Consider the following 27,653-nt stretch of genomic DNA (forward strand, 5'->3'; position numbering starts at 1 on the left):
CTAACACACCGTGTATAATTAAATTGTTAGTTAATACCATAATCCGGAATGTCAAACGTGCATTACAGTAATTCTTGTCGAACTTATTATTACCACTACACGGTATCTTAAAAAGGTTCCCTATTTACCGGCGGTGCAAAAAAAACCACGCACATCTAACCGATATCAGTGATATTCTTCTGAATACTAAAATCTTTTACGACGCTCTGATCTCTGATTCTGAAATTCTCGTTACGCATTTCAAGGGTAAATTCTTCCCATCATACAAGCGATTCTGCTGATTCAATAAAACAATATGATATGTATCTGACGTAATTATTATCAAAACAGAACGTATATATCTGAGTAGAAGAATGTGTCCATTCAGCGTTTTTGAAACTCCTAATATAATAACTAATGGTTTTGTATACAGGGTCACACAAAACAAGCAACACTTAATATGATATTTAAAATGGCTCGAACACTCATTATGTTTAGCAATATTTGCTTTAAAAGCTTGGTTAAGAGAATTTTCGATTCTTGTTTTGCCAAACTGAATCAAATTAGGTATACATCTTACATGTAGGTAACGGAGAAATTTCATGTCTCTTTTTTACAACTCTAAAACTATTTAAATCGTGAACCTGGTCCACCCATTTTTCTGTAGAAACCAGAAGACATGGCCAAATGGCCAACAATACAGTCTATTTTTCTTGCAACCACATAACCAAGGATTTTCACTGTACCAACTAAATTTAAAATATCGAACTACTTTTTTTGATTCCTTTTTTAAATTGTTTAAAATAGGTCTTTCATTTTCAATAATCTCATTTTTTTTTCAATCGGAATTACTTTTCAAGCAGTTGATCGATTACGCAGCGACACTCATCCGTGGTGAACACTCTTTACAGGTACTGTAACCAAATTTAAATCTGATAACAGCCCTACTGATATACACAGCGTGCTTACGCCCGTCGCTCATTCAAAATTTTCAGACACTATTATAGCCAATAATAGCCACTAATATTATAGCCGGTCCCGAGCCGCCCGAGCGACAGCGAGATAACCATTCATTGTAACCACAAATGAGACTGGTAACAGAATATAATAAAGTGCAAGTGAGTCACATATACTCGCCAATATTTTCATGTGTCTACGACTAGTTGGCTATTTACTGAATTAGATACTATTAACACATAATATAACAATATATTTCTATTGATAAATATAGATAAATGGAATTATTCATCGTCATAAAATATTTATTTGCAAGATTTTTAACTGTTACCAATGGTATTAACAGTGGTTATATGGACGCTTCGCCAGTTGCCTAAAGCATGCTTTTGTTCGTAGGTGCTACCTCTTTTAATCAATTTTTCCGAATTTTAGTGAAATGTTTAGGAAGTCGGTCCAAAGTCCAAGGAATAATTAAGTGCAGCAGTTTCTATAAGGAAAATTTTTTAATAAACCGTTTTTATCTTTATAAATATAAATACGTACATCTTTTTAACTCTCCTACAAGAAAAGAATTTCATGTTCATGGTTATTAATCACATTTGTCATTAAATAATTTTCCTACTCGTCGGACTTGTAGCTACTCCCAGAACAACTGCCAACGTGACAGGTGTAATTAACCTCCATGTTGAAATTGTTTACCTTATTTTGTAACAATTTTAAACATGAGTATTAAAGTGGTTTTGAAAGATTTTCCGAAAATTTGCCGATTATGTTTAGCCCATGGAGAGTTAAAACCCATACAGGAATTAAAACAATTAGAATTGTTTAGGTTACTTATGGACATTAAGGTATATTCAGTGTTTACATTTGAATAGAAAACAGAAAATCATGATTATTTTTGTATTGTAGGTAAAAGAGGAAGTTAAAATGCCAGATAATGTGTGCCTGAAATGTATTGAACAATTAGAGGATATATATAACTTTATAGCGAAGTGTAAAATAAATGAGGAAGCCTTGAAATTAGTGGTTTCAAAAGAATTAGAAAAAAAGGAAAATGTAGAACAAGAGGATGTAGTGAGTGATGGTTACGATAACGATGATGTGAAAGATGAAGACGATTTCTACTTAAAGGATGTTAAAGAAGAAATTGTCGAATTAGAACCAGATATACTTTTAGAGGTAGGTATTAAGTAATATTTAGATAGTTATTGTAATATAAGCCGTGTTCGTGCAGCATGCCCCGAGCACGCCCCGAGCATGCCCACATTACAAAATTGGACGTTCAATAAGGTCGAATATTGCCCTCCGAAAACGTAATGCGCAGGCGTTCTCCCTCTGGGCATACTCGGGGCATGCAGCACGAACACGGCTATAGCAAGATCCCATACATTCAAACAAACTTCATTCAATCAAACGACAATTCATACAAACGTATATATACTAAGGATTTCCACAATTTTCACTGTATTCCTTCACTCGACCATTCTCTCCAGTCCTTTTTGTTTTGACAGTCCTCCTGTTGATTTTTTCTTTCCCTTGCTTCTTCTACTTCATCTCTGAAAGAATTTTTGAGGTCTGCCCTCCCTTCTATTCTACTGACTGTACTGTTTTCAACTCAGGTTTCTCTGATCATGAAGCAGTATTGACTACATTTTGGTTAAAATCAAAAAATAATAGTGAAAACATGCAAAGAAAATTGTTCCGTATCTTTGGAGAACAAAATTTTCTAACATTTAAACACCTATGTCAAACAACTGACTGGGGCTTCCGCTCTGTTGATGTCGACATCGAGTTTTCTAGATTCATAAAGCTATTGTCTGGTCTGGCATACGAATCCTTTCCTCTTAGGCCCATCAAAACTAAATATCGTAAACCCTGGTCAACTAGAGGTCTACGTATATCTGCAAAGAACATGCGCCCATTATCGTACCTAAAAAAATTCTTGGACAACATATCCTTCAATGATTACGTTAGGCTTTACAGGATAATTTACCATAAAGCCATAAAGGCCGCCAAGGAAATTTATTATAATGCGAGGCTGGCTAAATCAGGTAATGTTGCTAAGGAAACGTGGTCTATCGTAAATGAACTGAGAGATAAGACTTCTTCTCCCACCACAATCCCGACTTCTCCTGAGACCCTGAACAATTACTTTGTAAATGTGGCAAAAAATTTAACAAATACTATACCTCCTTCTCAGGCATAAGAATGTAAATAGTTTCTTTTTTACACCCATAGTATTAGGTGAACTACGCTCTACAATAAATGACATTAAAAATAAATCGTCATCTGGGACTGATGGCCTCACTCTTAAAATGTTTTCTGCTCTACCTGATTGCACTTTAAACCATCTTACTACCTTAATAAACAGGTCATTCGAAACTGGAGTTTTTCCAAGCTGCCTTAAGACAGCGATAATTATTCCTATACACAAAGGAGGCGATAAAGATCTTGCTTCGAATTATCGCCCTATTGCACTCCTGCCCACGTTGTCGAAGATAATTGAAAGTCTGGTAAAAAAAAGAATCTTATCTTTTCTGTTGAAATACAAATTGCTTACTCCACATCAATTTGGATTCCTGAGTGACAAATGCACAAATGATGCTATGTTCTTCCTTTTTGATCATGTTTACTCCAGTCTAAACAACCATCACTCTACAGCAACAATTTTCTGTGATTTCTCTAAAGCATTCGATTGTGTAAACCATAACATCTTGACTGACAAATTACAGCACTATGGATTTAGGGGAAAGGCTCTTAAATGGCTTAAATCATATCTTAATAAAATAAGTCAGTTTGTAAGGGTTGACACGAAGACATCTTCTTGCATGCCATTAGAATGTGGGGTACCTCAGGGTTCAGTTCTAGGCCCTATATTGTTTCTGATATACATAAATGATATCTCTAGTCTGACCATTAAAGGTAAAATATGTCTCTTTGCAGATGATACTAGTATTACTTGGAGTAACACGGATATTATTGATCTTCGCAATACCACAGCTACAGACCTAGTCACCATTAAATCGTGGTGCGATTCGAATCTCCTGTTATTTAACGTTTCTAAAACCAAAGTCCTACCTTACAACAGTATGATGCAACCTTTAGTACTTAATAACAACAGTCTAGAGACTACTCCCTGAGACTCAATAGCAGAGTTCATTGCCAAGAATTCTTTAAAAAATTTAAAATATTAACTCTTCCTTCTTTGTTTGTTTTTGAATCCGTTTGTTTGATCCGCAAACATGCATCAGAAGGTCCAGAGAGACCCACTCACAACTATCCCCTTAGAAACGTGGAGCATAATCTTTATCTGCCAATCCCACGGTCTGAGCTGGTTAAGTGCTCTATACTATACAATTCGAGAAAAATGCACAATCACCTGCCATCTAACATCAAATCCATTACAGCATTTCCCGCTTTTCGCAAGGTCTTGAAAGCTTATTTGCTAGAGAGAGCTTTTTATACAGTGAATGACTTTTTTATAAACGATTTGAATTCAGCAAATTGACTTGCTTGCAGGATTATTACTTTCGAGTACTTTTGTACATATTTGCAGCGGCATAGAACTTTTGATTTACTTTCCCTTTCCCTTTTCCTTGTTCGCCTTCTTTTTGCTCTGCCGTTGTATACATATTGTTTGCAAAATTTTTAATTTTTTAATGTGGACTTAATAACTAAAATTATATTAAGTAGTATAACTCACGCCATTTACTTGGTGTCTGTTTCTGTTTTTGTTTTGTCTGTAGTTTTTTATTATTTTTTGTTTTTTATTATATTTTTTATTTTGTTTAAGCTTTGTCCCCAAATTGGCAAAATTTTATGACAATAAAGCATACCTTACTTACCTTCCCTCTTCCTATTGGGCTCCACTCTGTTTATCCAATGTTTTTTATTTGTTCTTCTGACATGTCTGTACCATGTTAATCTCTTCTGTTCTATGTAGTCTGTTTTGAATGCATTCCCATTCTTCTCTTAATATCCATGTTATTCTATCTCTTGTTACTCTGCAGCTTCTCTTCCTTAGGAATTTCATAAAACCTACATCATACCAGGAGCATCATTTGAAATTTTGTTTGGGGGGGGGGGGCAAGCACTATATATACAATACATTATATATGATGTTATGATGAATATTGATGTATTTTTTGTAAATTTCAGTCATTTTTAAGGGCCAGGGGGGGCAAATGCCCCCCTGGACGCCCCTGCAGTACATACAGAAACTTACCATGCCAAAACAATAAAATTATAAAATTAATTTTATCTGAATTTTCTAATTATAAATACATCTATCTATACAGATGGTTCAAAAACATGTAATAGTGTAGGTAGCGCTTATTATGTTTCTAATATAAAAAGTGGTAATTTTTTTAGACTACCTAAATTTACATCTATCTTTACTGCCAAACTTTATGCTATTGAAAGAGCTCTAACTTACGTGGTTGAACAGAACTTTAGAGACACGGTTATACTATCAGATTATTTATCTGCTCTTGAGGCAATATCACAACCAATAACCAAAAAATACAACAATGAGTTGTTATGCCATATTAAAAAGACAATCGCTCGATTTAAAAATAATAGCAGTGACTTGGTATTTATCTGGGTAAAAGGGCATGCCGGAATCAAAGAAAATGAGATAGTAGATGAAATGGCAAAGAATTCAGCAACTTTAAATGAAATAGTAGATTTAACAATCTCCAGCGATTACATTCCAGAATTGCATAATAAATTAAGAAAGAAATGGTATCAGGAAAGAAACTATTTGGTTTAAGTTTGTACAAACTTCGAGGAATCCATACACTTACATATACCCACAACTTCCACAAAATATCCCACATATATTTGATTATCACGTTACTCGATTTTATTCCACATCCCTAAGTCACTTAAGATTAAACCATGGCAATTTTCCTGCACATTTAGCTAAAATAGGAATACATATCAACTCTCTCTGTTCATGTGATAACTACTCTACTGCAGATTTAAATCATATAATCTTTAATTGTGAACTTAATAAATACCATACGAAAGCACTAATTGCTAGACTTCAGGAGCAGAATGTAATTTACCGCTGAATATTTCACACCTACTAAGCTTCAACACCAAAACTATTAATGATATTATCATACAATTTCTTACAAGATTTTAAAATAAAAATTTAATATGACATCTTCAATCTTCAACTTCCAAATATCTGTGGCAAAAAGTTCATCTAATGCCATCCCCTCTTTGTGAACACACACACACATCTCTGTTGCTCTTATTTTGTTTTTAGATTTCTTATTTATTATCCAATTTTCACACCCATAAGTCAGAACACTTCTTGTCATATATCCTTCTTTTTGTCTTTATACTGATATTCTTATCCCACAGGACCAGGTTCAATTTTCTTATGCAGTCTCTTGTTTGTCCTAGTCTTAGTGATGTAAGAAGAGAATATTCTCTTGAGAATTGCTGCGTCCTTAATCGTGCTAAGACGATACATAAAAATGGAAAATGTGGATACGGCTTTTCTAAGTAAACACAAAACAATGAGTAATTTAACTATGGAAATAATGCTAGACAATTATTTGTTTAAGAATTTTACAAGAATGTCAAAAAGTTATTTCGATATTCTACTATTAATAAATAATGATAGGTCCAAGAATAGAGAAGAAATATCAACCATGAGAAATGCAATACCAATCTCAACAAGATTAGCAATTGTTATTTATATATACTAACAGTTTTAGTTTAATGTATTTATTCAGGGTGCACTACTTTTCCATTTGTCTCATAGTTCCAGAAGTATGCCAAGTTCCACAACTCTGGACGTAAATGTACTGCATTAATAAACCTTATTGCGATTTCATTTGACCACATATTCATCTTTTCTTTGTATGTTTTGACAAAATCAAATTAAATTTCAACAGAGTACAGGAAATAAAGAGGAAATACAGAGCAACATGCAAAATTTTCGACAGCTGTTTGACTTTATCGGCAACACATCAGACACTGCAATAGTGTCCAAATACCAGTAAAATTTCGGCCACCTGGCTCAGCCAAACCGCGATATTTTTATTAGATGGCTGTAATGTTGCCAGAAACATACCAAATATATATTTTCGGCAACATATTACTTCAAAAACTAGCCCGTCTAAATGCCCCTTTAGACGTAGACCATGACTGACCTGACGACTTGTGAAAAATAAAATCCCACAACTTCTCATCAGTACATTGAAATGCAGAATGTAGATGACCAGGATGAGCTAATGATAGAAATAGATTCTGAACCTGAGACCTCATGTTTTTCTGATTAAATCGCCACATCCATTACTTGCATTATTTGTTAAGAAGAAACTTTCATTTTTTTATCAAATAAATTTTGTGTTCTCTGTTGTTTTTGTATTTTGTTTATATATAAAGAACATTATTGTCTCATAATTTTATATATGATTTCATGATTTTTAATACCCTATTTCATCTTCAACAATATCCCTAAGTGTATCGTACAGTTCATTCTCAGAAAATTCTCGATATTGAGAATATTCTCGAGAATATTCTTGAGAATATTCTTGAGAATATTCTCTGATTTTTCATTCTCGAGAATTTTCCAACACTATCTAGTCTATTTTTTATATCTTCTTCAGTTATTCCTTTCTTTGATAGTATGAAACCTAAATATTTTTACGTGCCTGTTCCTTTGATTTGTTTATCTTCGTCTATTTCTAGCTGTTTTATTTCTGTATTCTCTGTTGTTAGGTGTTCAGTTTTTTTAGGTTTATTTTCATTCCATTGTTTGTATATTCCTGTTCCAGTTATCTTGTCATAAAGCTGAGGTCATCTTCGTCTTGTGTAACCACTATTTAACCAATCCTTCACACTTTATTTTTTCCATAGTTTCAGGGTTTTTTCCAGTAATATTTTGAATAGGCTAGATGTGGAGCAATGCTGTAGTAGTTCCTTTGGTATTTTAAATGGACTGCATACACAGTTTATTTCCCGTTTTGATAGCTACTTTGTTATTCTTGTAGAGTGCTTTTACTGCTTTTGTTAATAGTTGCTTTTGTTTAGTTGTGGAACTTAGTGGTACTTTTTATTTTTCACTTTTTCAGTATGTTGAATGACCTTTACTTAGCTTTTCTCAAAAAAGCAGGATTGTAATCACATCCGGTGATTGCATGAAATCCTGGCAAGTGATGATTTAATGATGGTCTTAAATGTTCGTAAACCTTAACACGTTAAGCTGCATGGCGGTCCCTACAGGGACCGGTTAGACCAGTATAGGAAGTTCCCCATACACGAAATATGACCCCATATTGATGAAACTGCTACTTGGCCCAACTGGCATTTTTTCAATACTTTGTCTAGTGCTTAACGTGCTATTTAACCCTCCGGTGGTCACACTGTGTGGCATTTTAAAGTTTTAATAAGTTTTACCTTTTTTTTTTTGTACAAACCACTTTTGATTTAGATATGTGCAAGTGACTAACTTTAAAATACTACCTGCGGCTATTGCATTTTTTGAAGTGTTTATCAGTTTGATATTGAGCATTGAAGTGAGAGTTGTTCAATATCTTTTTGCAAATCAAGGTGAAAAAAAAATCAGTGAAATGTGTGTTTATAAGACTAATTCAATTATTTTGTATTTAGACATTTTACTTTTGGGATGTTTGTGAAATTTTTTTTGTAGTAAACGTTTTCTTTGTTCAGATTGCATTGTAAGACTGACTACTGTATTTTTTATTCTGTGCCCAAGTCGTTACATTATGTTGAAGTCATAGAATATAATGTTAAAAATAACGCTTTTCTTTTGTTATTCTAACAAATTTTGGATATTTTTACCATCTAATACCGTTTTTATATGTGTGGCATTAAGTACCGCAGTGTGTCCACTCATGTAACTTTATGAGACGTGGCTAACGGAGGGTTTTTGCCTAGATCAAGAAAAAAATTTATACTAATAGAGTATCAAGAGGATCAATTTTTCTCATATCTCATACATTATTGGAATATTATTGTTCCCTGAATATCATATATAAATCAACCTTGAGAAAATAAGGAAAGGTACATTATTTTTTTTTAAAGCTTTAAAGTATCTGCTAAAAATTACCGCAAATGAAATGAGACTAGCAGTGTTGGTTATTAATTTTTAACGATATTTTCTAAAAAAAATGTCAAAATAAGTTCTGAGACTATAAGAAAAGTTAGGACTGCTTATCTTACCTTTAGCATCTGGTAACTATGAATGGGCCGTCAGACCAAGCTAGCTGGTATTCTATTGTGAGGAAATGAGGAACATCTAGCAACCCTGTATATCTTGCTCTATTATTTTAACAACTACTAACACATTTTTTTCTTTAGATAAACAAAGAAGTTTCTTTGCTGTGTGAGAACTGCAGTGAGAACTTTAATTCTGTGGCAGCTTTAAATGAACATTACAAAGAGTTTCCTAATTGTAATCCAAAGGATTCAAAGAAAAAGGAAGTTTGTAATATTGTTGAGTATTTAAAAAAACCGAAAACAAGAAGGGGGAAAAAGAAAATAAAAGAAGAAAGTGATGGAGAGGTGGAGATTGTTAAAGGAAGGGTACTGAAAGGAAAGCGTAGGTTTTTATGTAACTACTGCGGAAAGAATTACACAAGAAAAAATGGGTTAGAAAGGCATATTTTAAGTCATTCAGGTATATTGCTAATTCTTTTTATAGTACAAATCATATAGTCTAAGATACAATATAAGGTTGACCTGCACTGATCTGTTTAATGGATATAAATTATTTGATGTGTAATTTAGTATGTTAAAAATTATAAAAAATAAGCGGTGTCAGATATAATTTTGTCCTGATTATAATTCAGTAATACTTAATTAAAAAATGACATTTTTTATGAATTAAAAAAAATTTCGGACCGGACAGATATTATTTTAGATTTTTTGGATAACTCGAAACAAAAAAGGTGTTTTGTAATTGAATCGGTCGTTTCAGAAACCCTATACATATGTCCAAAAAAATCGATTTTCGTTTTTTGCATTTTTACTACCCTGAGATACCTAGTCACATGTTTCAAGAAAAACCCGACCCGATTTAACATTATAAATGAACCTAAAGAGTGTAGAAAATTTTTCTGTATCAAGAGAAACCCGCCAACCTCAAGATGTTTTTGTCCTTTTCCACAACTTTGCTTTTTTGGATATGTCGGTTTTCTGAAACAACTGATTCAATTTTTCTTTTAAGTTGATCGTTTTCGAGTTATAAGCAATTTAAAACTGAAAAAAGAAAGATAGATGACGATTTTTAAGGCTCCAAAACATAAGTAAAAAATACAATTTTTGAAATTACGAAGTATGTACTCAATTGAAACTATGAAACTACTTTTGAAATCCCCAACTCAGATGAATTGGGGGTTTTAACGTTCAAAAAGCGTCCAATTCACTTATATTTAAGTGAGTTGATCAAGTCAGTTGACTAATGTCAACGCAGATTTAAAAATCTATGTTGAACTCTTTCTAAATAAATCATGTGATTTTGAAAGTAAAGAGACCAAACTATTGAACAGTATTCCAAAATTGATCTGACCAAAGAACAATAAACAACCCTTACAGTATGAACTGAAAAGTGTTGGCAATTCCTTAGAACGAAACCAAGCATTTTACTACTCTTTACAGCTAATGAATTAATATGATTTATAAATGTCAATATCTCATCAAATATAATCCCCAAGTCTTTGACAGTAGTAACATATTGAATAATATTTTTTACTTGTGTTTTTGAGCCTTGAAAATCGTCATCTTTCATTATTTTTTCATTTTAAATTGTTTATTAACTCGAAAACGATCATCTTAAGAGAAAAATTACAAAAGACCTTTTTTGTTTCGAACGACACAAAAAACGTAGAATAATATCTTCTTCTTCTTCCACGCCACTACAGCCCAAATTGATCCTTGGCCTCTTTTATTTTTTGCCTCCACCCTTGCTTGTCTGTGGCTGCTCTTCTCCATACATAGACTCCTAAAAGGGCTTGTGCGTCGCTGTTTACTGTGTCTTCCCAGCGCTTTCTTGGCTTTCCAACCGGTCCCTTTCCCTGCATTCTACCATTCAGTGCTCTTTTTGGTAGCCTATCCTCTCCCATTCTTATCACATGTCCAGCCCATTGCAATCTTTGTCTTCTAATGAAGTCTGACAAGGGTGCTTCCTTATAAAGTTGATAAAGTTCGTTGTTGTAGCAACTTCTGAAGATTCCGTTTTCCCTCACAGGTCCTAGTATTCTCCTCAGTACTTTCTTTTCGAATGTGTCGGTTTGTTTTTGGATGTTTCTTTCAGGACCCAGGCTTCACTGCCATAGCATGTTATTGGTCGAATTAAAGTTTTATAGATTCTCATCTGTGTATTTCGGTGGACACTTTTAGACCGAAATATATGGGAGAGGGCAAAATAAGCTCTGTTTGCCTACGTTATTCTCTTCCGTATTTCTCCATCTTCTGATCCGTCGGCATATATTTCTACTCCCAGGTATGTAAACTTTTCAACCGTTTCAATGTCATCTTCATGTATAATGTTTTGTGGAACTATATTTCTTCTCGTCTGAGTCATTATTTTTGTTTTTTCTGTGTTAATTTCCAGACCTAGCATTTTTGTTTGTGCTTTTAACTCTGCGTATGTTTCCTGTGCTCCTGTTGATGTTCTACTCATAATATTAATATCATCAGCATAAGCGGCCAGTTGAACCGTTCGGTTGGTCAGTAAATTTCCTCGTCCAGTTTGCATTTGCCTAACCGCATACTCCAGTGCCAGGTTAAACAATGTTGGGGCCAGCCCATCTCCCTGCTTTAGTCCCTGCGAAATTTTGAAAAAGTCTGTCCGGTGGTTTTGTATTCGTACACATGCCTGAGTTTCATCCTTTGTGGCTTTAATGAGTCTTATTAGCTTGTGTGGTATTGTCAATTCAGCCAATATATAGTATAGTTTGTTCCTTTTGACTGAGTCGTATGCCTGTTTGAAGTCTACAAACACGTTGTGAACATCAATATCGTGTTCCCATGATTTGCTCAAGATCTGTTTAGACTGTAAATATTTGATCCAGTGTCGATCTTTCCCGTCGGAAGCCCGTCTGTACTCTCCAATAATATTTTCTGCTAGTGGTTGGAGCCACTGGTTTATAATATACGTGAGGACTTTATAATATGCTGTACATAGTAGAGAGATTCCACGGTAGTTTTTGCACTGGAGTTTGTCTCCCTTTTTATAGATCGGGCATACTATACTTTTCTTCCAGTCGTCGGGTATTTTCTCTTCTTGCCATATGTCTTTGATGAGCACGTTGATGTGACTTGCTAGGTGGTCGCCACCTACCTTATACAGTTCTGCTGGTATTTCGTCAACTACCGGAGCATTATTGTTTTTCTGGGCCTTAATAGCTTCGAGAACTTCCTCTATAGTTGGAGCTTCTACTCCATTATCTACTTCATTCTCTTCTACGTAGTTCATACCCATTTCATCTTCCATGTCTACTTGTGTTCCAAGTAGGGTCTGAAAATAATGCTTCCAGCGTTCTGTGACTTTCTGTTGGTCACTGATTATTTGCCCACTTTCATCTTAACATAGATTTGTTTGAGGTTTATACCCACTTCTTATCTTTTTTAGGTATTCGTATGCCCCTCTAATTTCGTTGTTTTTGAAATTTTCTTCCATTTTTTCAATTTGTCTATTTTCATAGGCTCTCTTTTTCTTTCTACATATCTTGTCTGCTTTCCCTCTTGCGACTTCAAATAATGTTCGTCTTTCCCGTGTTCTTCTTGTTATGTACATTTTGTGTGCTTCATTTCTTTCCTCTATTGCTTGTCTGCACTCGTCATCAAACCATGCTCCTTTTCTCTTCTTTTTCTTGTTTCCTAGGGTGGACGCTGCTGCTGTCAGTACTGCTGTTTTGATATTACTCCATTTGCCCTCTATAGGGCTTTTCATCGATTGTCATTTGTTTCGAGCTTCCGTCATGTGTCACATAATATTAATATATCTACGTCATACGTCTTCGGTTTGTATCATTGGTAATACCAATAACGTACGACGTAAATATATTAATATTATGTGACACTTGACAGAAGCTTGAAACAAATGACTGTGAATGAAAAGCCCTATGGGTGCAGTTCTAGCGTCCTTAACTCATTTACGACTTCTTGTTCGAACTTCTCTTTACATTCCTGGACCTTCAGTTTTTCCAGGTCCTGCCAGAATAATATCTACCCAGGCCGATTTTGTTTTCATTTATAAAAATGTAATTTTTTAATTATTAATTAATTATAGTCAGGCAAGATTATATCGAGCACCCCTGTGTTTTATGTTTTTTAACATACTAAATTACATATCAAATAATTTTTATCCATTAACTAGATGAGTGCAGGTCGATCTTATATCGGGTTCTTTACTAACAAATATGTATAAATTTGATATATTTTAGGAATAAAACCTTTTGAATGCAAGGAATGTGGCAAATGTTATATAACAAAGGATACATTAAAGACACATCTTTTAACCCATACAGGTATCAAAGCACATAAGTGTACGGTCTGTCAAAAATCGTTTACACAATCAAGTCACTTAAGTTATCATATGAGGAGGCATAAAGGTGAAAAGCCACACACATGTACTTTTTGTGGAAAAGCATTTTTGTCTAGCTATCATCTGGAAAGGCACAAACTAATGCACACAGGTAATCACTTTTTTTTCTCAGTTGCCTTCTTTTATCGTACACTTTAGAAAGCCAAAAATAAACATTTTTTCAAGAATTTTCTAGGAATTTTTTTGATAATTTTTAAGTCATTGTTAAACCAATTAATTTTATTAATTTGATTGAACCTTAACTTACACCGTTTCTCTGGGAAATATTCTGAATAAGTTTCTTCCAGAAATTGAAGAAAAAATCTTCTGTGTAAAAGGTATATTTATTTGAAAACCCCAATAAAGGGCTGCATTAAAAAAACAGAACGTTTTTCCTCTAAAGAGAGCATCATCAGTGTTCTAAGCAAGCTCTACATGTTAAGCCACCAAAAATACATGGGTTAAAACCCTTAACATGTCGACTAAAATTCTTACATTGACGTGTTGTATATTAAATCCTGGCGATGGATGAAATTTAGAGTTGCTGAAGTTGGCTTTCACCTTTCTCTTTGTGAAGACAGAGAAATCGACTCAATCACCCACGTGCTTAGGGTATAGTCATATGATGCTTTGAGGTATCTCTCTAAATTTCATCCATCGCCAGGATTTAATAAACAACACGTTAGTGTAAGGATTTTAGTCGACATTTTAGTGGCTTAACATGTAGAGCTTGCTTAGAACACTGATGATGCTCTCTTTAGAGCGAAAACGTTCTGTTTTCTTAATGTAGCCCTTTATTGGGGTTTTCAAATAAATGTACCTTTTACACAGAAGATTTTTTCTTCAATTTTTGTAATTAATGGTATACAGCCAGCTACAGGAATTTTTTTCGTTAAGAACTTTCATAAATCTGTTATTAAACTTCTCATTCGAGCCCATTTCTCTAACATTCACAAAGTCTCAGACATTTTATTATGAAACAGAAAGAGACCGCCATGTGTAATTGGCCTGAAAGTAATGTTTTCTTCCTAATACTTATCTACTTGATGCAATGAAAAACCTGTTGTCCTCTGTGGTCAGAGAAACTCAGTTCACATATTCCGGCCATCTCCCACTGTGTTCCAGAATCCAGGGAAATATTATCGACAGTTTTCTCCTCGAGTATGCTCAAAAATTGCTCGATTTAAATTGTAACCCCACAGTCACAGTACCCTAGTTGTATTAATATCATTTGTACAAAATTTAACATTGAAGTCACCTACCAAAGGACCCCGCAGAAACCTTATGGGAAATGGCTCTCTGTCAAATGCGCTGAAACTTTGGGTTCTGGTAGTCCTTGATGTGTAGAAAAAAAAGACTCAATGGGCGCATAGCTCCAAAAATCATGGTTTTAAGATATAAGCCTCTGAAGTTATAGGTACAGTGAGGACGTTTGAGTTGGAATTAATTCATTTTCTCGAGGATGGGCGACTCTGGAGATAAATTACAAATCAGGTCGATTTTTATTTTTAAATTATAATTTTTTGACATATATATCATACTAGTGACGTCATCCATCTGGGTGTGATGGCGCAATCGATGATTTTTTTTAAACAAGAATAGAGGTTCATGTGATAGCTCATTTGAAAGGTGATTCAATTCTCTATTCAATAATGTAAACGTTAACATAGTTATTTATACAGGGTGCCCAAAGAAATTTTTTGAATTAAATTAATTGAGACAAAAAGAAGAATGTATATAATTTATTTAATTCGAAATACATTTTAATGTTGTCCGAAAGCTGCCCCCACCTGCCTCTTAGCAGTTTGAATATTTAATTTAAGCAAAAAGCAATATTTTTCAAATTAACATCTTTTCTGTTTTCTGACAGCAGTAAAATGTATTTCGAATTAAAATTATATACATTCTTCTTTTTGTCTCAATTAATTTAATTCAAAAAAATTTTGGGCACCCTGTATAAATAATTATGTTAATGTTTATATTAGTGAATAGAGAATTAAATAACCTTTCAAATGAGTTATCACACGACCCCTCTCGCTTAAATTAAATGTTCAAACTGCTAAGAGGCAGGTGGGTGGCAGCTTTAATATTGAATTTAAACGAAAAACAATATTTATTTATCAAATAAACATTTTTTTCTGGTTTCGGACAACAGTAAAATGTATTTCGAATTAAATAAATTATATTATAATTTGTTATTATTTTAAATTATTATTAATTACATTAAATTATTAAATGTTTATTTGATAAATATCAAATAAACATTTTTTTCTCGTTTCGGACAACAGTAAAATGTATTTCGAATTAAATAAATTATATTATATATTATAATTATATTATAATTTATTTAATTCGAAATACATTTTACTGTTGTCCTAATGTATTTCGAATCCAAGTCCATTTTACTAATGTATTTCGAATTAAATAAATTATATAATTCGAAATACATTTTACTGTTGTCCGAAACCAGAAAAAAATGTTTATTTGATAAATAAATATTGTTTTTCGCTTAAATTCAATATTAAAGCTGCCACCCACCTGCCTCTTAGCAGTTTGAACATTTAAAAGCGAGAGGGGTCGTGTGATACATTCTTCTTTTTGTCTCAATTAATTTAATTTAATAAAATCTTTTGGTCACCCTGTATAAATAATATTTTTAATGTTTATATTATTGAATAGGGAATTTAATAACCTTTCAAATGAGCTATCACATGACCCCTGTTCGTATTTTAAAAAATCATCGATTGCGCCATTACGCCCAGATGAATGACGTCACTAGTATGATATAATATATGCCAAAAAATTATAATTTAAAAATAAAAATCGACTTAATTTGTAACTTATCTCCAGAGTCGCCCATTCTCGATAAAATGAATTTATTCCAACTCAAACGTCCTCACTGTACCTATAACTTCAGAGGCTTATATCTTAAAACCATGATTTTTTGGAGCTACGTGCCCATTGAGTCTTTCGTTCTATACATCAAGGACTACCATAACCCAAAGTTTCAGAGCATTCGACAGAGAGCCATTTCACATATAGACCAGGGCGCATCTGTAAAAATATTAGTACCTTTGGACGTTGAGAGGTGAGTCAAATTTTTTTGCAGAAATTGCTTGAAAATAAATCAAATAATAATATTTGAGTTATCCTCCCTCTCAAAAAGATCCGGAACATTGTTTAAATAATCAAAATGTCAAAAGATTAAGGAAAAATTCGATTTTTTTCTTGGTTTTTTGATTATAACTTTAAAAGTATTCATTTCCGAAAAATGTTGTACTGACATAAAAGTTGCGTAATTAAATTTCCTACAATATAGAATTGGTTAAAAATTTAAAAAATAGTCACCCTTGTTGCAAAATAGCAATAATTGCGAAAAAAACGATACAAAAACAAGTATTCGCATTTTACGTTTTTCAACCATTTATGCTACACTTAGGACCTTCATATTACACCCAGAAAAACTTTATGATACAGTAAAACAATACTGTAAATTTTATTAAGATCGGTTCAATACATTTTGCAAAATAAATTTTGCAATCCAGCTTTCGCAAAAAAAATTCATTTTTTCAAAATGTTACGACTGAAAATTAAGCAAATAGCAAGTTGAAATTTTATGTGCGTATAGAAGTGCACTGTACCTTTCATTTGCAATTTTGCAAAATTAAAATCGATTAACACGACGGCGTCAGGAATTTTTTTAAATAAACATTAATTATTGGTGCTACGCGCAGGACAGCGGATAATTTGCTCTGATTGGGCATATTGATAATGATTGATACATTTTAATTTTTATTACATTTCGATATAAATAAATAAATTTGTTTATCGCAAAATAAAAACACATACTCTATCCTTTGAAATAACTTTATTAGCAAAACCTTTTTTTGTTCACATATTTTAACTTAGAGAATAAAAGTTTATTATTTTTAAGCATATGCAATTGTTTAAACAATATTTCACAAACAGTAATAAAATTAGTCTGATTTTTCTGGAATTAAAATATTAAAATACAACAAAATATAGAGTAAGAAAATAATATATTAGATACAGATTGGAAGAAATTTTGGTGGAAATCAACTTGTGTGAATCGAACACCGCTGTCCTGCGCGTAGCACCAAAAATTAATGTTTATTTAAAAAATTTCCTGACGCCGTGGTAATTAATCGATTTTAATTTTGTAAATTGCAAATGAAAGGTACAGTAAACTTCTATAAGCAAAAAAAATTTCAACTTACTATCTGCTTTATTTTCAGTCCTGTAACATTTTGAAAAAATGAATTTTTTTGCGACAGCTGGATTTCAAAATCTATTGAACCGGTCTTAATGAAATTTACAGTATTATTTAACTGTATTATACAGTTTTTCTGGGTGAAATATGAAGGTCCTAAGTTTAGCATAAATGGTTGAAAACGTAAAATGCGAATACTTGTTTTTGTATGGTTTTTTTCGCAATTATTGCTATTTTGCAACTAGGGTGACTATTTTTTAAATTTTTAACCAAATCTATATTGTAGGAAATTTAATTACGCAACTTTTATATCAGTACAACTTTTCTCGGAAATGAATACTTTTAAAGTTATAATCAAAAAACGAAGAAAAAAATCGAATTTTTCCTTAATTTTTGACATTTTGATTATTTAAACAATGTTCCGGACCTTTTTGAGAGAAAGGTAACTCAAATATTATTATTTTATTTATTTTCAAGCAATTTCTGCAAAAAAAATTGAGTCACCTCTCAACGTCCATCTCAAAACAGATGCGCCCTGGACTAATAAGGTTTCTGCGGGGTCCTTTCAATGACACCAATATTTGTAAAGTTAGTAACTAAAGAACATAACAAAGACAACTTAATATTGTAGTCGAGAAAACATATTATGAATTAAAGTCTGTATGTAATGAATATAAAAGTAAATTAACATAAAAAATCAAAATTAATACTGGGTATTTCCTCCTCTGCGTTGTATAACCCTTTCCATGCGAGATTTTAAGAAGCTTATTAAGTTTGTGACTGATTCGTGAAGAATAGCTTCCTACTCTTCATTTAATGCAGTTTTTAGCTCCGTCACTGTTGCTGATGCCAGATTTCGGACCCAAACCCTGCGTTTGAGCTCATCCTATAGGTGCTCGATGGAATTCATATCCACAGTTAATGCCAATTCAAAAAGCCAGCCCATTGTTGTAATATTGGTGTTGGTGACATCGAGCATTATCATGCATTAGCATGAAGCCGTCTAGCTTATGTAGCCGGATCGGCGTAAGCAACAACATGATCTTATAGAATATTCATAATGTAACGATCCGCTGCCAAACCCTCTCCGCGACCCTCACCGGGCACGAACACAAGCTGTGTTTTTCCTTACAAAGATATTCCACCCCAAAACATACACGAACCACCTCTATAGTTCACTGTTTTGACACTGCAGCACTGAGCAAATGGTTCTCAGGGCTTCCGATGGAGGCGTCGTCTTCTGTCATTACTTTACAAGCTTGTTTCTGACGTGCGTTCAATTTGTGCCCTATGTTAGCTTGTCTGGGAGTTGAAGGTCACAGCCTTAAGTGTTCTCCTAACTATCCACTGAGTGACATTGACACGTCGAACATTCCTCACGGATTGTTGAAGCTCAACTCCTGTCTCGTGCCGATTCCGCAAGGCACTTAGACAATGAATCGACTCTGGTATTATACGGCGCGCTGACCCGAACCTGGTCGTCGACTATAGCCACCGCTCTCCTGGTATCGACGGTAAGCCCTTGAGACTACAGACTGCGTCATAAGGAGGCGACGGGCGACAGTCCTCTGATTACATATAGCTCTCTCGTAATTATGCAATTACCTGGGCCGCCTTCACTGGTGAAGCATCTATTTATAAAATATTCACTTACTGCACTTCGAAGTGTGCATGCATGTGAATGTTTGAAAAGCGACTGAGACAACCACCGGCAAATTCATAGAGTCTAAATTACGTAGAACATGTCCCTTGCAGTGTTTGCTGCATTCCCTATGCCATACAGAAGTAGGAAAATTTTACAACACCTTGCCAATTTGCATAAAACAACTATTTTTTAGAAGCTCTATAATGCCAATTTTTTTGCATTAGTTGTTTTAATTGAAGACACAAGTGCATGAAGGGTCTATCAGTCTATGTGACATTTGCAAGTTATTGAGAAAAATGAAGTTAAAGTTTTATACTAGAACTTTTTTACTACAAGATCTAAATGGACTAAATTTATAGCTAAAACTAATATATTTATTAACACTTAAAAAAAACTTAAAAAAATATTTATTATATATTTTTATACAGCGTGTCCCAAAAGTAGCGGAACGGTCGAAAATTTCGCGAACTAAACATCGGATCGAAAAACTGAAAAACATGTTTTCAATAGTTTTTAAAAATCTATCCAATGACACCAAACGCGATCCCCCACTCCACCCCCTGGAGGTGGGGTGGGGAGTAAATTTAAAATCTTAAATAGAAACCCGCAGTATTTATTGCAGATTTGGATTCCTGACAACCGGAAAAATGAAAGAATACCATGAACATCACATCAATCACTTATTTTGTATTTGCTGTCTTTTTCTATAAATAACAAACGTTTGTTATAGAAAAAGATAGCAAATACAAATTCATGGGTATTCTTTCATTTTTCCGACTGTATGTAAAAGTAAGCAACTCTTATTTGAGACATTTTTTCGAATTCTGGATAGATGCCGCTATAATCGGAAAAAACAATTTATTGTGATACCATAGTGAAATTATAGAAACGCTCTAATATCCCGAGAAATACATTTTCAAATGAAAAACGAAAAAACACATGTTTAATATTTTTCAAAAACCTATCGAATAACACCAAACATGATCCTCCACCCCACACCCTACATGTGGGGTGGGGGTAAACTTTAAAAATGTTAAACGACAACCTATATTTTTTATTGCAGATTTGGATTAATCATGAAAAACTAAGCAACATTTATTTGAAACATTTTTAGAATTGTTGATAGATGGCGCTATAATTGGAAAAAGACGATTTATTAGCGCCATCTATCAACAATTCTAAAAATTGTTTCGAATAAATGTTGCTTAGTTTTTCATGACGAATCCAAATCTGCAATAAAAACTGGAAGTTGCTATTTAAGAGTTACCCCCACCCCGCCTCCGGGTTGTGGAGTAAAGGGTCGTGTTTGGTGCCATTCGATAGGTTTTTGAAAAATATTAAACACGTATTTTTTTGTATCTCATTTGGAAGTGTATTTCTCGAGATATTAGACCGTTTCTATTATTTACCTATGACATCAGGATCGTCTGGGTAAAAGGACATATTGGTATTTCCAGTAACATAAAAGCAGATTTTTTTGCTAAAGAGGCACTCTTAAAAGGATCGGAAATAACTTGGCTAGATAGAAGCGATCTAACAGCTACTCGCAAGAAAAGTTTGAAACAAAATTGGGATATTGAGTGGCACGCTTTCTGCAATCGAAGCAACAATTTCTACACCAAAATTCATCCTAGTTTACCTACTGAGCCTTTTGCTATCAGAAGTTATCCCAATAGAAATATATATGCCATGTTTATTAGATGTCTCTTTAATCATGCCACTGTCAAGTCATACCTCTATAGATTTAACCTATCCGAATCAGATCTTTGCGATTGCAATGGATATGTTGACGATATTAATCATTGGTTGTTTGGATGCAAACATAATGATGTTGCAATTAAGTTTTTGATGAACAATCTGGTTCAAGAAGAAATACCTTTCCCACAAAATAATGCTTCTCTTTTATATTTGTCTCGTAGAAATTCTAAAATTAAACAAATCATCTGGGAGTTTTTAAAAAGGACTAAGAGGAAAATTTAACTTGCACTGAATGAGTCCGGTTGAATGAGTTTAGCAATAATTATTGTTTTTTTATGTTTATCCTTATTATGTAATATTGTCTCCCTGTGAAAGTTCATTAAGTAGATTTTGCAGGGAGGTAATAAGAATAGAATTGTATAAAAGTTTATATTGAAAAAATTAAAAAAAAAAAAAAAAAAAAAAATATACAAAAAAATATGTATACAAAAAAATGTATAAAAAAAATTAAATCTTATTAAAAAAAAAAATAAATAAATAAAAAAAAGTATAATAAATTATAAAAAAAATAAAAAAGAGAAAAAAAAAATTAAAAACACAAAGAGGGTGTAAACCTCCGCGGGGTTGATCCGGGTTGAAGCCTTATCGCTGTGTAAAAAAAACATATATTTATTAGCATTTAGTATTAGTATTTAGTATTAGCATGTAGTTTTTTTTGTCGATTTAATTATTTGTAAATTAATTTAAGTTGGTTAGGGCCATGAATGAGGAGTATACCTACTGGTCAATTAAATGTTTCCACTTCTACATATGTATGTATGTATGTGCGTGCATAAGTATTATATGTGCGCACATGTACCTAATGTATTATGTAATGCAATGTATTATATTTGGAATATTGTAGCAAACAGTAATTTATTATCTATCGTGGCTGAATGGATCAAGTAATCCAAAGCCAATAAGGAAGAAAAAAAAAACATCAGGATAAATGGTTTTTTCAATTATAAAAACTGGGGGTTTCCATTTAAGATTTCAAAGTTATCCCCCACCCCACCTCTATGGGGTGTAGTGGGGGTCGTGTTTTTGCCATTCGATAGATTTTTGAAAATTATTGAACAATTATTTTTCAGTTTTTCGATACTATGTTTATTTCGAGAAATATTCGATCGTTCCGCTACTTTTGGGACACCCTATATATATAAAAAGTGTACATAGATCCTTGATGCACTTACATTTTAAAATTTACTGTGTACATAGATCCTTTGCACTCTAGTAACTTAGAAAATATTAATTTTAAAACGTGTTTGGCTTGTTTGAAAGATTTTTAGGTTCGAACAACTTACTTTTAACATAACAAACATGTTTTGAAAAATTTGTCACATAGACCCTTCATGCACTTGTGTCTTCAGTTGCAAAGAAGACAACATTAAATTCCTAGGCGTAAACTACAATTCATCGAGTGAGTCGATTTTTTGCTTGCAAGTGTAGTTTCTTTTCATATAAACATTTTATAATGAGTATTTATTTCCAGGAGTCAAACCCTATGAATGCAGTTTATGTGGTAAGCAGTTTGTTCGCAGCACCACTCTCAGAGACCATATGTTAATTCACAGTGGAGAAAAACCATTTCAATGCCAACACTGCGGCAAACAGTTCAACAGGAAACAGTCTCTTACCAACCACGTTCTGGTTCACACCGGAGGGAAAAACAGCAATAGCAGTAGTGCAAATCTAGTATCCGTAGGTGTAAATATGAGCTCTAGTGAGAATAATTTTAAATATGTAAATGTAGCCAATGACTTTCCAGTAAATATGTTGGGGGGAGATATGCAGAACTTTTTAACCACTTCTGAACTTAGTAAGGAAACTGGCGGTATAGAGAACTCTTTGAGTTTGCATACCACACATTGACACATATAATTTGCACCATGTTTTTACTAAGACGCAGTAAAACTAAAATTTGTACAATAGGGAACTTGCACATTTTTTTTATTATATAATAATGTTCAGTTTTGTATAAAAACGAGATTTCCAAAATTTCACGCTTCAAAAACGCATAATAACAGAAGTACAAATTTAAAGTCTTCTGTATTTTAAAATAGTTCAAACGACCCGTGACGTCACATAGTTTAACTATATGGTTCCGTTTATGGTTATATTGAGGTATATTCTTCTTCTTCTTTAGTTTATTGGCCTCTACCTACTTGGGTATTTGGCCAGCTTGTCGTCGCAAAATAAAGGAAAAATACAGGGTCTCCCGGAAAATAGTGCGTTCCTTTAAGGTACGGGCTAAGTGCACCATTTAGACCAAAAAAGAGTGATAAAATTTTTTTGTACAGTCAACGTTTTCAAAAAAATAATTTATTCATTTTAATGCATTTGATTAATGTCCACAGAAATGCAAATACAGCCGGCAACGCTGCGTTTCTTCTTCTGTGTAAAAATAATTTTGCTGTAACTCAACTATCATGAATCATCGACCATTAGGCATAATATTATGTATTGATAAAATACTGATAACAGTGATAGAAAAACAGCATAATATTTGTGTTTATTAAATATCTAATAAATAAAATTTGTATAGTGTTTTAACTTACATGAAACATTTTTATTACAATCAGAATCAAGCTACGTCTTCCAGAAGTATCTACCTATCGGTAGAACATGTTACAACAAATTTGAGTATTACATTTCTCCATTCAATCTTCTGGGAAGTTCAATCAGATTATTACTAATAATCCCAGCCCATACATTAATACTTTTGGCATTATTAAAGTAAAACACACACACACCATTTCTCGTAAAACAAGCTTTATTTGCACACAACTCTTTACACATTTTGTTTTGAAACCATCTACAAATCCTTAAACTTAGAGGTAAATCGCCTTGGTGTACCTAAATCTTGCACTAATTATACGCTATAGGTACGTAATTAACATGATACTTGCGATCGAAATCATGACAATACCACAACAATACGATGTATTCTCGGGTTACAGGTAATTATGATATGACTGTTTGTGTTTACAATTTTAAATATCTTCGCTATGTCACAATAAATAAAAATGCCGGGTTGCTAAATGTAAATTTTAGTAAAAAAGACATTATTTTATTTTTTTTGAGGCAACAGATGACTTTAGAAAAAAAAATTATAAGAAAGTTTTCTTTTAAATGGTGCATTCTACCCACACCTTTAAGGAATGCACTATTTTCCGGGACACCCTGTATTTATATTACAATGACATACGATAAATGTCATTATACATTATGGTATATATGTCAATATATACCAGTTTGTTGAGATTGAAGTTTGATATAGCTATTGAAGGAAAGGAAAGAAGGTTTACTGTGGAAAATAAAACCATTTTGTAAAAGTACAAATTTTCTATGAATAGTTCAAACGATCAAAAACACTTGTAACGTCACATAACTGTATTTTCTACTGATGTCTATAATGTCTAATTTAAAATTATATACAATTTTGTTTACTTTGTTGGTGCAGAATGTAAACATATAACCGGATGACGTCACGACGCGTTTTGGGCTTGTTGGTATAATTTGAATTTTTAATCGTCTTTAGGGGCCAAACGAAAGACAAACAAAACTTTTTTTTATCTTTGATACATGTTTTAAATTATGTTCTCTTGTGATTTATAACATTTTTTTCGAATTTAAAATTTTATGCAAGTTTCCTATTGGTCTTTGATTGGCTCATACTAAAGCAATGTTAATCAAATCTATATAGTTCATATTACTTTTCATATTAGCTCGCATGTACAGAGGCAAGACGGCAAATGTTTTAAAGTACTGGTTTCATTATCTTGTATATTGTTTTGTTTTTTTTAGTTGTCAATCATCTATTGTGTTCGTTAAATGTCTAAAAAAATCCGTGTTTTTGTGAAACTGGGTTTAAATTACTCAAAATACTCTAACAGTTTATCCCAAACCCTTTTTCCAGTGCGTCATTAATTTTGACGTCATATAAGATTTTAAGAATGACGCGAATCACTGCATGACATTTTAGTTAAATCTGACAGTGGTCAGAATAGGTATTTATATTTATATTTAGGAAAGGCCCAAAGTATGAGATCTGGGGAAATCGGAGAGAAGAGGATATGGGACTACTGATGAGGAGGAAAAAAACCTCCGAAACCGCTATAGACTCTTCCTGCACTCACCGATTTAACCAGAGTATTATGCAGCTGCTGCATTTTCGTGTTGCAAAGAAATTGAAAATGTTTATACATTTTAATTCATTTACTCTTTTGTTGAGTACTAAGGAATCTTTCTTGTTGGAACTTTTACCACGCTGAGCAGATTGGTTGTGAATTATTTAAAATTCTCTCATCTTAATTTCCTCGGCATCCTGTATGATTTATAATTTTCGAAAATCTCGGGAGGTTGTAACCAAAGAAAGTATTCCACCTCTTGTCAATCTGGTAGTATGGGAACGATATTTATTGTCGTTTTCTGTGCTACTTCGATTGATAACTTACTTTGATTTTCGGTAGATGGCTCTAGTACATCCGTGACATTTCGTTCTTTGCAATTCGGAAAGGCCCAAAGTATAAGACCTGGGAAAATCGGAGAGAAGAGGATATGGGACTACTGATGAGGGGGAAAACCTCCGAAACCGGTATAGACTCTTCCTACACTCACCGATTTAACCAGAGTATTATGCAGCTGCTGCATTTTCGTGTTGCAAAGAAATTGAAAATGTTTATACATTTTAATTCATTTACTCTTTTGTTGAGTACTAATAAGGAATCTTTCTTGTTAGAACTTTTACCACGCTGAGCAGATGGGTTGTGAATTATTTAAAATCTCTCATCTTAATTTCCTCGGCATCCTGTATGATTTATAATTTTTGAAAATCTCGGGAGGTTGTAACCAAAGAAAGTATTCCACCTGTTGTCAATCTGGTGTTATGGGAACGATATTTCTTGTCGTTTTCTGTGCTATTTCCATTGATAACTTACTTTATTTATATTTATGTTTATATCAATACATCATATAAATATTTGCCAGAATATTAATACTTACTTAAAATATTTTAAGGAAAAAATAAATACATAATATATGAAGGGTCAGAGGGAAAAACGATGAATGTCAATTTTTGGTCATTTTGCGATTTTTGTGCAATATGTTAGCTTAGAAAGAGCACTATCAACATGTGAATGGCCAAGGGGAAATAACGATGGGAATTGTTTTAAAAACACGTCACAAGATTGGACGCAAGGGGGAAAACAATGAATATTGGGGAGGTATTTTATTTTAAATCTCACCCCACCGTGGCGAAAAGGGGTTAATTATTCCCTTTTGTCTAATTGGACATCGGCAAAATATGTACATAAAAGCGAATTAATTTAAATGTTGTTTTCACAACAAATATGTAACTTTGTTTCTCATTTTACCGAAAATGCTTGGTAATAAATAATTTTACAGAAAAATGCTGTTTCTACAAACAGCCAAGTGTGTGGCAATGTACCTATAGAAATTTGTAGACAAATGAAATTATTTTATGACCTTGTCGGCACAGGATTGAATTTTATGTGGGAAAGGAGCGTTTACTCAACAGTAATAAAGTGTTTATTAGGTACCTGACAAACCGTAATAATATCCAAAACAGCAGGCTTTCGAAGCTCTTACTGATAAACCATTATATCAGGCAAATTTGAAATTTTTAGGAAATTGTATGTAAAAATTTATTTGTTGACCTGAAAAAATTATTCTAAAAAGCGGTATTGGGTTACTAAACCATATTCCAATAAACGGATAAATTTATTAAAGGGTAAATGGAAACGTTTCGGGACCTCGAATTTATATTCCATAAACCGGGATATTCCTATAACCGGTACTCTAATAAGCGGGTTCGATTGTATATGTTTGTCCGAATATACTAATGTCATAAAATATTTTATATTTACGTCGTTGACAAATTTCTAACCTAGAATTACAATTGTCATTTTATCCGTTAACATTGTGAAAGTACTGTCACGATAGATTACTTTTGTTTCACATTATCTTTATTCGTATCATGGATTGGTTATCTATTTAGAGTATTGTGTAATTATCAACCAATTATATATCTACAAGTCTGGACCTCGGAGGTAAACTACACTATGTCATTTCTAGCAACTGTGTTTAGCGTGTGTTTGCAAAAAAGTTTAGAGCACTTAGGATGTTAATAAAAATCTGATATATCCCATAATTGGTTGAACGACAATATGACTATCTTTTAATGATAATGTATAACCAATTTGTATAATCCAACTAATAAAATAAGTGGATTAAAGAAACTTATTCAAAAAAACACCATGTCGACATAGTTTAGGTTACATCCGAGGTCCAGAAGTATAAGTCGCTTTAATATGGAAATACCCTTCAACAAATACATAATTTTCGAAGTTCTATGTATAATAATCACTGATGTACGTTTTTCTGTTACTTCGAGCTTAATGCGTTAGAGCGAAATCGACAAACAATGACGCATTAAGGCAGGGTTGTCCAACAGGCGGCCCGCGGGCCGCATCTGGCCCGCGAGGCTATTTGTTGTGGCCCACGTAAGATTT

At 33.1% G+C, this 27,653-nt stretch overlaps 1 protein-coding gene across 1 annotated transcript; it reads left to right on the forward strand.

Annotated features, from left to right (window-relative positions):
- Positions 1-1,439: 1,439 nt before the first annotated feature.
- Positions 1,440-27,578, forward strand: LOC114328519 (zinc finger and SCAN domain-containing protein 31-like). Its single transcript, XM_028277384.2, has 5 exons — positions 1,440-1,784; positions 1,846-2,115; positions 9,280-9,598; positions 13,368-13,619; positions 22,613-27,578. The coding sequence occupies exons 1-5, from the start codon at positions 1,659-1,661 to the stop codon at positions 22,990-22,992; spliced, it is 1,347 nt and encodes a 448-aa protein (XP_028133185.1). The 5' UTR covers positions 1,440-1,658; the 3' UTR covers positions 22,993-27,578.
- The last annotated feature ends 75 nt before the right edge of the window (positions 27,579-27,653 follow it).

This window comes from Diabrotica virgifera, chromosome 2, assembly GCF_917563875.1.
Source record: "Diabrotica virgifera virgifera chromosome 2, PGI_DIABVI_V3a".
NCBI classification, from domain to species: Eukaryota; Metazoa; Arthropoda; class Insecta; order Coleoptera; family Chrysomelidae; genus Diabrotica; species Diabrotica virgifera.

Coding starts and splice junctions, on each gene's coding strand:
- LOC114328519 (XM_028277384.2), top strand. CDS start 1,659: ATGAGTATTAAAGTGGTTTTGAAAGATTTTCCGAAAATTTGCCGATTA. Junction 1,785..1,845: donor GGTTACTTATGGACATTAAG/GTATATTCAGTG, acceptor TTTGTATTGTAG/GTAAAAGAGGAAGTTAAAAT. Junction 2,116..9,279: donor AACCAGATATACTTTTAGAG/GTAGGTATTAAG, acceptor TTTTTTCTTTAG/ATAAACAAAGAAGTTTCTTT.